The sequence below is a fragment of the Schistocerca gregaria genome, chromosome 1 (genome assembly GCF_023897955.1).
Source record: "Schistocerca gregaria isolate iqSchGreg1 chromosome 1, iqSchGreg1.2, whole genome shotgun sequence".
Taxonomy (NCBI): domain Eukaryota; kingdom Metazoa; phylum Arthropoda; class Insecta; order Orthoptera; family Acrididae; genus Schistocerca; species Schistocerca gregaria.
Genome location: NC_064920.1, coordinates 677082401 through 677096503, shown reverse-complemented (window position 1 = coordinate 677096503; position 14103 = coordinate 677082401). Strand labels below are relative to the sequence as shown.

Below are 14103 nucleotides of genomic sequence, written 5' to 3'. Positions count from 1 at the left end.
ACTAACCCCTCTGAGTAGCACCTGCACCCAATGTCTGCAGTTATTTGCTTGATGCATTTCCATCTGTCTTCCTCAAAACCCTTTACAGCTCCCTTTAGTACCATGGAAACTATTACCTTACATCTGAATACATTTCATTTCCTTGCCCTTGTCATTTTTCCTCCATATTATATTTTAATTATCAAACCCCAATTTAATGGTTTTTGTATGTGGTTATTTCAACAACCATCAGGCAAATTATTAAATTTGCAAGACGACATATAATTGGCATGAAGAACACCATGCCATAACTGCGGGATAGTTTGAGTGACCACACACAGTTGAACATTTAGACAAAACTGACCAGATGCTTTTTCTTGAAGAGTCATTGTGTCAATATCTTCCTGTGTTTAAACAGTCTAGGGTAAAAGTTACATAGCTCACCCCTACACAATTTTTACAGTTTATGTACGACATGTTTGTAATACTCACCAAAATACTTTTAGGCTTGCCCATTATGTAATATATACGTTTCCTGAATTTAGCTTGCATAGTTAGTGTTACTATAATAAAATGTGTTGTGACATGCATTAAATATGGGGAAACTTAGGTATCAGCCTGCTCCACAGATGAGTTTACCACAACTTTTATTTCACTTTCACTGGCTTAGTTACTTAGACCAAATTACACTTTTAAGGATACAGTATTGTTGTACTACATTTAAATACTGACAAAGAAGGGCTCACATTTCTTTGTGTGCTTCCCTGGCTGTGTCCAATAGGGCGTTCAGCTTTAATAGATGTATTTCCCGTTTACTTTTAAATGTCCAGAATCAAAGGAATCTAGTTTACCTCCTATTTACTAGAGCATGGTGCTCTTGGTATTGTGCCTACCTCATCTGTGATCCCATTTGACTTATTTTGACTCATACATTCAACATCAGTTCTCAGTGTCTCTAAGAAGACTGAAAACAAACTGACAGTCTGAAAACAAGTACAAGTAAAACTTATTGAGTGAGACTACTTGGACTGTCCACACTAAGACTTAAGTATATCGTCAAGCCTATGAAGCAGTGATGTGTTTCAAGCTTTGATCATGGTGAAAACTAACAACTATTTCAATACTGTGGGGGCTGCAGTGTGGTTACTCAGAATTTAAGACACTAAGTTTGCACAGCAAACGAACATACTTAAAAACTTACTCATGACCATGTAATAATCAGAAGCAAAAAATTTTAGTGTAGGCTGCCAGCCCTAACAGAGGGACATGAGCCTCCCAAGTCCACACCACCACCTGTTTGACAGCCCAAATTCTCATTTGTTCACTAACTGTTCAAATTTAAAAATAACTTAAAACTTTTCGGTTTCTGTACATACAGCTATGGCTAAGATGTGCTAATATTGCAAAGTATTAGTGGCATAGATCTGCAAGTTACAACTTTATCTAAAGTTAAGTCAAAGTAGGATTGTGCATTTTGGGTATTCAAGAACTTCCATCAACTATTTTAAAATTCTTATAGCAACTATTATGTAAAATAATGTAAAAATAATAAAATTTAAGCAGAGGGGGACAAATGGTTCGAGGCAACAAGGGAAAGTCAAGAAAATTGTAGTGTTGTGGTCTTTCTTTGTATAACCTTAAGTTTGCTATAAACAACCACAAGATGAAACAAACAAGATGACAATTTCATCATTGTAGGGATTGGTATCTGGCACATCTGGACATTGTTAAATGAATCACAGTAGGTGAAGCAGTCAATAAATCTGTTCTCCACAGAGGTATACTACCCATTTTTTATTGTCTTCACTATGAGTACTAGTTCGATACTGCTCTCCACACTATCTCATGTACCTTCATCTCTACACAACTGCTATAGCCTACATCCATTTGAACCTAATCACTGTAGTCAGGATGAGCCAATTGCTCTTACCAATATCAGATGTGGTCATCTTGTAGTAAGACGTTGTGCGTAACGTAAGTGGCCAAACAAAGAGCACAACAATGGCAACATTTAGTTTAAGTCTAATAGTTTCTGAAATGTAAGCAGTCATTAGCTACTGACTTATCTGTGCCTTGCCTGAAGTTAGTGTATGTGAAGTTTTTGAAGTAACTAACACTTCATCTGTCAATATGATTTACCTCTACAATTTTGCTGCTGACAAAATTAATAAATGTAGTATACCTTACTGCAAAATCTATGAGTCATAACAGGAAACCAACTTATACAAAAACCTGTGTTAGTTTTCAAGAATATGAAACAATCATTACACACTCTCAGTTGTGTTCATTGGAGTACTTTAACAATGTAATAAGCCTAATGAAGGTGGCTGTCTATGACACCTTGTGACCCATCCTGTAATTTTGCTTAATTACCGTATTTACTCGAATCTAAGTCGCACCTGAAAAATGAGACTAAATTCAAGGGGGGGAGAGAAGTTTTAGACCGCACCGCCAAATCGAAACAAAGTTGGTACATTGTAACATGAGAATTTGGGTCGAATGGATGAAGATACAGCTACAGTTGTTTGGTTCGAGTCGCAAGCTGAACAGTTAAACTTTGCCAAGCACCCATTGCTGTGTGTCTGGCGCTCCGACCATATTTGTACGGGTACCCTTTTTCACGTGCTTCGTCTGGTTTGTATGGATTGCTTATTTAGCTTTGATCTGATAAGTGCTGTTCTCTTTATTATAGGTGTTTACGTCACTCAAGCTGAAAATGCATTATTGTACTGCGTCATACATTGTCGCACTCTGATAATGAGTGTTTACGACCTGTCGCCGCTCGCGGCATGGCTTACGTTCGCGCTACCGCGGCTTACAACAAAAAGCGAGATATTGTCTCATGAGAAACAACGGCTAGAGGATTATTTTTTGTTACTTACACTGCTGCTTTCTTTGATAATGACCAACAAGAACCGAATAATATGATAGATGTTCTGATCGAGAGTTTAGCGAAACTTTCTCAGTTTGAAAATCTTTGCAGACGCCTCTTTAGTGCATTACATCCTGCACAGAAATTAGAGTCATTTAGATTTAAAAATCTTGTCAGTTGCCGTGCTTCATTTCTGACTATCAGTATTCAGCACGACATGATATGTATATTCTTCCGCGTTTGCTGTGGTCACACTAGTTTCGTAGTTCATTAGACATACAGGATTTAAATGAGATGGCGGCAAACACTAAAGAATACTTGACAATGTTTACATTCTTCTAACTTAATTTACTGACGCAAAGATTTTGGCGCCAGTATACATCTTTGTGCCTGCAAAGCATGCCTGTGTAGCTCTACATATATTCGACGACAGAAGCTAGTTGTGGCGGCACCCACCAACATTTTTCAGGACTTCCGCGTACTTTGCACTATTCTAAGCTGTAGGCGGTTTTTTTGACTACAAAACCGGAAAAGTGCGGCTTAGATTCGAGGAAATACGGTATGATGGATGTGTACCAAGTAGGACTAATAAAGCGTATTTAACATTTGTTGCTGCCTTCAGTCCTGAGACTGGTTTGATGCAGCTCTCCGTGCTACTCCTGTGCAAGCTTCATCTCCCAGTACCTACTGCAACATACATCCTTCTGAATCTTAGTGTATTCATCTTTTGGTATCACTACGATTTTTACCTTCCATGCTGCCCTCCAATACTAAACTGGTGATCCCTTGATGACTCAGAACATGTCCTACCAACTGATCCCTTCTTCTAGTCAAGTTGTACCACAAACTTTTCTCCCCAATCCTATTCAACACCCCATTAGTTATGTGTTCTACCCATCTAATCTGCAGCATTCTTCTGTAGCACCACATTTCGAAAGCTGTTCTCTTCTTGTCCAAACTATTCAACGTCCATGTCTCACCATAAATGGCTACACTACATACAAATACTTTCAGAAACGACTTCCTGACACTTTAACCTATATTCTATGTTGAATTTCTCTTCAGAAATGCTTTCCTTGCCATTGCCAGTCTACATTTTATATCCTCTACTTCGACTATCAGTTATTTTGCTCCCCAAATAGCAAAACTCCTTTACTACTTTAAGTGTTTCATTTCCTAATCTAATTCCCTCAGCATCACCAGACTTAATTCGACTACATTCCATTACCCTTTTTTGCTTTTGTTGATGTTCGTCTTATATCCTCCTTTCAAGACACTATCCATACCGTTCAACTGCTCTTCTAAGTCCTGTGCTGTCTCTGACAAAATTACAATGTCATCGGTGAACCTCAGTTTTTATTTCTTCTCCATGGATTGTAATACCTACTCCGAATTTTTCTTTTGTTTCCTTTATTGCTTGCTCAATATACAGATTGAATAACATCGAGGATAGGCTACAGCCCTGTCTCACTCCCAAACCACTGCTTCCCTCCCTTTCATGCCCCTCCACTCATAACTGACATCTGGATTCTGTACAAATTGTGAATAGCTTTTCGGTCCCTGTATTTTACCCCTGCCACCTTCAGAATTTGAAAGAGTATTCCAGTCAACATTGTCAAAAGCTTTCTCTAGGTCTGCAAATGCTAGGAACGTAGGTTTGCCTTTCCTTAATCTAGCTTCTAAGGTATGTCGTAGGGTTAGTATTGCCTCACGTGTTCCAGTATTTCTACGGAATCTGAACTGATCTTCCCGGGGGTCGGCTTCTACAAGGTTTTCCATTCGTCTGCAAGGAATTCTCGTATAAAAAATAAAATTAAAAATCAGTATGAATAGTCTGATCTCTGCCCCGTGATAGAGCGCCAGAGAAATTGTGGAACTGAACTGGCAGAGGGCTAAAGGTGATGCTAACTACAGAGTTTCACAAACCAACTATGTGAAGAATCAAACTTTACGAGACCCCTCAACCTCCCACACTCCTAACTTGCATTGAACGAGTAACAGCTTTGTAAGAAGCACAGCGGGAACTACCCTTTGCCATATAATTCACAGTGGATTACAGAGTACGGATACAAATGTTCTCAGATTGCGGTACCACCATCGGCTTTGACCCATGACGTCATCAAGATGGCATACACCACTATTTCACGCAGGCAGACGTTCAGAAGACTTCACGCGTAGGTGACATTTTGACGTCATACTATACTTTCGTGATTGTTCGGCTGCCAACACGGGATGCGAACATGACGCTCGAAACATTGATCTTAAGAAAGATCGAGCCTATGCTTTTTCTTTACTGAAGTAAACGGTAACCTCGAAAGTATTTATGTATATGTTAAATGCTGTGGCCTTGTCACCTGACAAGGGAAAATTGGATTCCGAAACTTAAAGTTGTAAAAACTTTTTGAATGCGGTCTCAACAACGCTAAAAGTTGGACGACTGAAAGCAGATAGCATTCTGTCAAATCTATTTCATTCATGTTCATTAATGTGTAAATTTTTCTCAGAAACTCTGAAAACAGTTTCAAGAGTTTTGAAAGAAGCGGACAAAGCAGCAGTTCATTTATCTTGTGTTTTATGAATAAATGCTGTTTCAGAACACCAGCACATCGACGACCTCTTGAAATATAGGTGAAACTACGAAAAACGTATTGGTGGTTACAGATGCACTTCAGCTGAAGACATTTGGAAACGAATGTTCTGAAAGAACTGTAGATTTTCCTTTTATACTTGATACATGGCTGAGACTAAGTTAAGGCACATGTTAATTCTTTTGCAAATGGGTTAGCCTTTTCTATGTTTTTATTCTGCGTGGTATTTCGTGATCGTATGGCATTGTTGGCCGGGAGGCCCCATTCGGGGAGCTCAGCCGCCGTATTGCACGCCCTTTTTAGATGACGCCACATCGGCGACTTGCGAGTCAATACCAGCCGAGTAGATGTGCTTTTTTATGTTTATCAGCATCACGTTTGATTCGTAGATTACTGACATTTCAGTTTAAAGAATGAAGTTTTAGCTGCAATTTAACAACGCGTCTCTGGTGCGCCGTCTTCTGGTTATCTATAGGGATAAAATTAAAAGGCAAAAGTGTCTGGCTTCATCTGATTCGAGGTGTGTTTCAGTTTACCTAGCTCAGTGCCGTTTTATGATTTTCAACAGGCTATGTTAAAAGACTTTTACATTCAGTAAAAATACATTTTTCACATTTATAATCGTGCAATCCAGGACCACATCCTAATTTTTGCTTACTTTGATAATATGAAGATGCCCGTCGATAGCAAAACTAATTGCGACCAACACTACTCCAAATATTCTACCTACGGTTGCCATACCAGACGGCTTAACGGAGTGGAAAATATGTTAACGGTATTTCTGATGTAACCCATCTCATGGACACCTTAACCACTTAAATATGGCACGATTACTTGAAAATACGAAATTTAATATTAAGTTTCTGAAGCAACCCGCATCGAAGGCCAAAAGTAGCAGTTCCCACTGTTTCGATACATCGTATGGCGTCATGCGTGTGCAAAGTCCTGTGAGCTGTATATTTGATCACATCTGTGATCAAATCTTTGACAACTAAATTTGATTGTGTAATACCAGCCTTACCTCCATGACGATTGCCATTTTCAGCTTATGTAACATTGCGTCCAAGACGTCACAGACCACAAGAATGGACAAATGTCAATATGCAGTTGCACAAGTAACATGAAAGTAACAGCACAAACGCGGGGCAGCAAACCTAGTTCATGTATGTGCTGTGTGAAGTGGAGCTGACAGTTTCGGGTTTTCTGATTTATAGCTTAATAAAAGCTTTTCTTTTGACAGTTCAACGAACTGTAGTACTAGTGTCACCCGTTTAGTAGTGCAGTTACCTAGTTTCTCCGAAATTCCTGATAATATACCAGTCATCGATTTTTTACACGTTGTTAAGTTGATGTGTATTGACATTTTTAACAAGCGACTGAATCACAGTTCAGGGAATACTGTGAGATCTTTTAGTTCATCGCTCACAGGAGTGGAAGACAATAAGTCTTACATTCAGCACCACTTTAACGATTCCACGAGAATGGTTGTGAAATGTTTTAGTAAGCTTTTCTAAAAAAGGGAATTGGTTTATGTACATAATGTCAGGTATTAACTCAAAATAAGCGCATATATTTTCTGACTTGCGTAATCCAGTACAGATACCGAAACGATGCCAAGATAGGAAGCATAATATATCTCGGTAGTGAGCTAGATATGAACAACGTTGTCTCAAAACCGTCATTTATCGAGTATTACATCTAAAGGATCAATATGCATACTAACTTTCAACTCAAGGAAATGCCCATGCAAGGATTTTTAAATATTTCCTTTTCACAATTGAGTTTTTCCATCTATTTGTGAGGTGTGTAGGGCAAAAGAGGACTCCTCTGGGCATATGTGAAAGTCAATTATGCTGCTAATACAAGCACAAAGTGATCGAACAATTAGACTGTAGATGGAGAGCCCTCACAGATGTGGAATGAGTCAAGACCTACAGTAACTTGAAATTCTGGACACACTGTTTTAACATTGATGTACCTACATCTATAGTGTACTCTACAGCAGGTAATTGAAGTGAAAAGAAAGTTGCTGCAGCCACAGTTACATTAAATTCTTGCTGTTTGCCTCCCACTGATAGCTAAATACTAACTTGATTATACTTTGTCAGACAAAATAGTTACTTGTACCCGCTAAAACAGTGTTGCTTGCAGTGCATTACTATTTATCATGTAGTATTACATCACACATTCATACCTACCAAATAACCAAGAGAAATTATTGACAACCTTAAAGTAATAAAAGGAGTGGCTAATTTAAGTACAGTTTTTTTAATCAGTAGAAATTTCCAATTTGTTGCTGTATGTTCAATGGGAGCTTGCTGAATACTGTACCTTTGCAGCAGAATCCATTACTCCTCTATGAAGACTGCAAGAATGCAAACTGCAAATGAAAATGATTTTGATTGCCTAATATTCTGTTAAGAACACAGTAGTTCAGCTGAAATTTGTTTTGTCAGTAACAAAAACTATTAAGGAGTACAGGTATTGGGGAGTAAGAATTCTGAGGGCCTTAAAATGGCATTTTGCACAACATTTGGTTATCTGCTTTACACAATCTTGCTGCTCAGTTCTGGTAGATAGGTACAATTTACTACACATGCCAAAGCACTATTTACTTAAAGTGCCCTGCCCCAGGAGATTCATTTACAGTGAGTGAAAATATGCTGACACCAATACCTAACCTCTCCCTCCCTCCTCCCCCCCCCCCAAATAGCATTTATGTGGACAGCAATGTACACCATAAATACTTTAAACACACAATGAAGTTTTATACTACTGTGTCATCTTACTGTATTTTTCTTGTAGATGAGGAGCTATATGAAGAATAAGGTAAGCAGCCGTTTTTTAACATTATCAGTCTCATAACCTATCTGTAATAGGCTGTATTATGTTTGTTACAGATGCAGATTTTTCTGGTAAAGAAGGGGGTGGGGGGGAAGATAATTTCTTATGACATTTTCACTTTGTGAGCTGGTGCCAAAAAGTTGAAAAATTCTAAAATCAGCAGTCAACACAAAAATGAAAATACTGATGGTAATAAAAGTTCTTTATCTTTAACAGAGAAACAGCACTTTTGAACAGCTTATATCTGTGTACTGTCGACATTTATTACTATATCACTAAACAGATATCTTAGAGTCAACTTTAATCCAGTTTTTGCTGCAGTGGAAACTACACAAGTGGGAGAAGAAAAATAGTTCAGTCATCTTAAAAGGTAAGAAACAGTTTTCAGGCATAAAAAATGGTAAACTGATATTCAGAATTACATATTAAAACAAATATAAGGCATTAAATTCTCACTTGTAAGCAACAGAGTTTAAGAAAAATACATAAAAGGTTTACAGAATGGCACTCAAATACATTAATTTACACTCAAACTACAGTTCAGATGTAACTGCAGGTACCTCCCCATGTGTACAAGTGTGTAAACTTTTAGATGGCACACCTCTCCCTAGTCCTTAATCGGTGTGTCGGTAAACGTCGGGAGGCTTCGGAAGGTAGGCAGGCAGGCAGTTTCGACTGCTGCCAACATTACGTAGCTGACTGTTGTACAAGGTAGCCATTGTCATCTGCTTCGTTATTTTGCCCTGTACTGTTCTGCATGTTTTTATTGTGCAGTTGTGCTAAACACTATCAAAATGAGTGAAGAGGCAGCTGCTGGCCTATCTCGGGAGTCACCAACAACCCATATCGGTAGGCCTACAGTCAGAAGGAAACCAGTATTACGTATCAATACTCGCAAAATTATATTGCGTGCGATTGAATGCTGCGAAAGGGAATGGGAGCAGAAAAAATTGCTTCAACTCATTTACAAATCTTCAGTGAGAGCTGGTACATACAGAAGATAAAGCATGCGTAGCATTTGAATATCCAAATAGTTTTCCAAGAATCATCCTGGCGTATCACCAGAAACGCCTAGCAAGAAAAGGTGAGTTTCCATTTCAGATATTTTGTTCGCGATCACTTTGAAGGAGCCCCACATTTCCTCCGAATTGCCTTATATTTCATTTTTCCTTGCTACCATATTGCTTTGTATGGAAACATCACTGGTTACCGTATTATTTCGAAACATTCATACTACAGTACATTCCCAAATTCAAAACACAGGGCAGACATACATACATACATTCATTCATTTGTACATAAAGAGATTGACAGTTACGTTATACTATAGGACCTGTTTAAGTATAATTTTATAATTAATAGTTTAACATTGCAGGGAATGAAATAAAAAATTGCGAGCAGTGGGAATCAAACCTCGGTCTGCTGCGTGACAAGCCTTTACCTAATCAATTGCGCTACGCAAGCAACAGTAACCTAACTGTTGAAACATTGTTACTCTTTTCGGGCGTTCGGAGAACTCACCAGAGTTTCATTGCAATCGGATGAATGGATTGTGAGAGCATAGTAGACAAACATTTCAATGTGCATGACTATTTCAGTTTCGTTTACGAACAACATTGAAAGCGAGCTTTACTTCCAAGCCTTTAGTCCCCCCCCCCCCCCCCCCCCCCAACGGCTCCTCTCCCCTCGCCAGCCAATGCTTGCTTCCTCCTCTCCCCGCACTCCCCTCGCAACTATGCCGTCTTACAGTTAACACACTGTATGTAATTTTATCAAAACAATTACTAAATCACTGATTATTAAACTGTGTGGATACTACTAATCAGAAGGTTGCTCGAGTCACTTCATCATGTAGCCTTATTTCAGAATACTATCACTACAGCTTTTTTTCCAGTTTATGTATGTGATTATCAAGTGAAGGACTGTTCGAAACTTTTATTCAGCTGAAGGAAAACATCAGATCCTTTATTTGCTAAGATGAGATAACTAATTTCTTAATACTTTTTCACATTACTGTAACTTTTCTATTACTTCTTGCCACATTTTGCATGGATAAACATGATCATTGGATGTAATAGATAAACCACCTTTTTCCTGTTCAAAATACAAGTAACTAGAAGTTTTAGAACAGGGTGAAATTTGCCAAATATGGCACTAGTTCTTTGGTCAGTTTCGTAGCCAAAGGCAAGAAACTGGATGTGGTATGCAAACAGTTTGATACCCTGCTCCTTCCCAACTTTTCACAGCATTAGCAAACACTTCCAGCAGATCTCGAATGATTTCATATGTCAGTATGGAAAGTCCTCCTTCGTGGAGATCTGCTTCTGATTGCATCATGCACAACGAAAGATGAACGTGGACTTTATTATACATATAAACCTTGTTCTCGTTGAATGAACCTGTTAAGTTCCCCACGAAATTCTTTTAACATAAACCGGTAATCTTTTACTTAACATGTCAGCATCACTAAGAGAAAAATCCAAATATAAACGCATATTTCGGGTAAAAACCGGACCTTACGGTTACAAATGGATGCTACTCCTTATAAAAGCTTAATTAAACATTTCGAATGTTTTAGTGCCGAGTAGTCAGGAAAGTAATTTACCTGCCAAATTACTCATGTGTGTTCCACTCCTGTGGAAACTGTACTAAAAGACAGTGCAACAAAAGCAAGTACTCACTGAATAATTTTGTTGCTTTTAAACAGAACTGTCCGTACGTTTCACCTGGCGACGTAAAAACGATTACCATCGCATTAATAATAGGAATTTCGGATAAATCAGGTTAACTGCGCTACTACATGTGTAAGAGCAGTAAGGCAAATTGTTATCTTGTTAAAATCAATGCTCGATTTCAGTTATGAATGAGAAAAACAAACAACTCCAATCCACACAGTGCATGATGCTTAAACTGCCTCCTGTCCAGAGACAGGTGGCATGTTTGTTCCAGTGTAATGACGTCACGCGCAGTTTAAGTTATCTAAGGTCTATGACAAATAGTAAGCAATCTTAAATCTCTACAGACCAGAAGAAAGTGGTATCTGAAATTCTTTGTCTTTTACATATATATATATATTCAGAATGAAGTCCGCGGTACCACTGTACCTACAACCCCTCATACTGTTACTTAACATCGAGAACAATATTACCAATGTAGGTAAACGAAAGCCACAAACACCAGTCACAAGCTGACAATGGTACCTACACACACAAACAAACCACCCTAACCAACCACCTTCAGCCTGTAACGTTATTTGTAACAAGGCCCCCATATCAATTTTTAAACGCTAAACTAGAGTTCACTATTAAATGATTGTACTCCCCCTCCCACCCAACCCCCTACAAGAAGAAAACGCATCAGAAGCCACAGTAGAACCTAGTTCTATAAACTTATTTCTCTCTTAGACTGCCCCTCCACGACCCTAAAAAACATTCCTAACACCCCCCCCCCCCCCCTCCCAAGACACCCACCACAGACTTACCTCTTCCATACTTCCTTTTCCCAAACTTTGACTCGTCCACCACCACAACCCTGGCTCACCCAACTTACACCTGTAAGTAATAACCTCAGAACATACTTTTCAGCAAAACGAAAACCAGTCAAGCACACTCCTCCCACTCACACTAGTCTCGTGCGCGCCAAAACTGAGGATTTATAACAAAAGTAGTAAATCAACAACACAATCTCGCGCATGGCAAACCTAGACTTCTCGAAACAGGAACCGCAACGTATGGAGCGTCCCTACAGCACAGCCACATATAACCGCCCCTGGTCCGAGACGCCGGAACTAATGTCAATTTCATGTCAACCACAAACAGCACACTTCACAACCTCCGCCAACAAGCCAAACAGCTGCAGAAATTTAATCAACTTCAACGGACTCGCCCCGATCTTAGCATGCAAACGCACACTTAATTTTAGCAGTCATATCCATACCTAACATGAGCAGCAACAAATTACTCAAATTAACACACGACCGACAGCGAACAGTACTACAATAACTTACAACAAACCAGAACCACCCAGAACAAGCAGCAACACCAAACTTAACCCAATATACCACACAGCACAAAACCTTGAAACACCACCAGAGGGCACCACGAACAGCAACAACGACACACACACACACACACACACACACACACACACACACCACATACTACGCGCAGTCATGACGTCACGCATCACAACAGTCTTCTGTCACGGGTAAAAGCCGAAGGGTGGGATCAGACGCTTCGGTCGACCACAATCTCAAGTAGTCTTACAAACCACATTAAATTTGCCCAATGAATTACAAAACACCCAGTTCAGCAACAAACATGTCATACGAGAATGCAGCAGCGTACCCTGCAAACTATCTATTTCAAATACGCCGCGCCACCATGACGTCACAGCATTACGTCACGCGGCAAAGTAAACATGTATCGCAAACTTCGCCAGCCTCCCTCACTCAATTACCACATCTACGACTCCTTCAGGCATCAAGGAGTGTCTGATCCACCAATCCCTTTGGTCAAGCTGTGCTAAAAATTTTTCTCCCCGAAATGATGTAATCTCTCGTCACTGGCTATCGGATGAATCTTCAGTGTTGCCTGTAACACCACAATTCGAAAGCTTTCAAATACGCTGCCCATACATTAGGTCACACACCACAGCATTATCCTGTGTCAAGGCCTACACCGAACGCTTCGACTGACATGAAAAATACTGTCTATCAGAAACGGTACTGCAAGCTAAAATGCACGCTGTTTCCAATATCTTAACTACTACAATACGCGTTTTACGCAGCCAAAATTAATGTAACTTCGGAAATGAAGGCAAATAGACTTTGAGAAAATTACGTTGCTTACTGTATCCACTGTCTACATCTGACACCCCATTCCACATATCGGTGCTCTGGTCGTAAAGGTTTATTTTACTTCCAGTTAACAAAAATTACAACAGGAAATAAGCAATGTGTAAGCTAATTTTGACTCCCCGTGGAGGAATTTATCTTCTACGTGTATTCAAAACAAAATTCTGAGTAGCGATTCACTATTAAAACAGACGTATGACGCTCCAGTATTAATTGCGATACTACATGAGTTTTAAGTAATGTAGCACCTGGAATCAAAGTAATTACAATTAAGCTTAGTGTACCGCAGATGGTGCTAGCACCTCCGTCAGTTTAGTGGAGCTTAATATTTCGTAAGTATATCCCAAAACAATTACTACCGATAGTCTCCGCTAGACAATTACCTAGGCCCACAACTATAAAAAAGCCATGTAACTCTTAAAAATTCTATTACAGTAGTACATGCTTTTTCCTACATTCTACTCCAACAAATATAATTTTAATACTCACCACGAATAGCCAGGGCCACTACTTCCAGAATTTGTGGGTTGATTTTCATAAGTTAGCTGCCTCTGTCTCGAAAAATGCATACAAAGAGCCACGAGAGCCCCAAAAAGCGCACCAAACAGAAATTCTGGCCCTCGCATTGTGTCTTCTAACAACTTTCCACCGCCTTATAACCAATCTACGCCACTCTTTCTATCAGTAGGACTCTTGCTGATCTGGCTATCCCTTTAAATGTAACTTCGTTCCCTCCTGGTTTGTGGCACATCATATTTCACAGATATTCCACTTCACTACTAAGCACTAGATATCTGCGAGATATTCGATGCGGGAAAGCCGGGCTCACACACGCACATAAAGCGACACCACAGCTAACGGTTTACTGCGGTGGCACTGCAATTGCTCATGTGAACTTCGAGTTTTCAGTGGCTTCACTCGAGTGCTGGAACATTTGTCATGCCATAAAAATTTCGTCCCGCTTG

The 14103-nt window shown here is 39.4% G+C and overlaps 1 protein-coding gene across 1 annotated transcript in view; it reads right to left on the bottom strand.

Annotated features, from left to right (window-relative positions):
- Nucleotides 1-13872, bottom strand: part of LOC126301915 (uncharacterized) — a 51315-nt gene extending 37443 nt beyond the window's left edge. The window contains exon 1 of the mRNA XM_049991720.1: nucleotides 13628-13872. Coding sequence (XP_049847677.1) covers nucleotides 13628-13764 — 137 coding nt within the window. The 5' untranslated portion in view covers nucleotides 13765-13872. The remainder of the gene's footprint in view (nucleotides 1-13627) is intronic.
- Nucleotides 13873-14103: the final 231 nt, after the last annotated feature.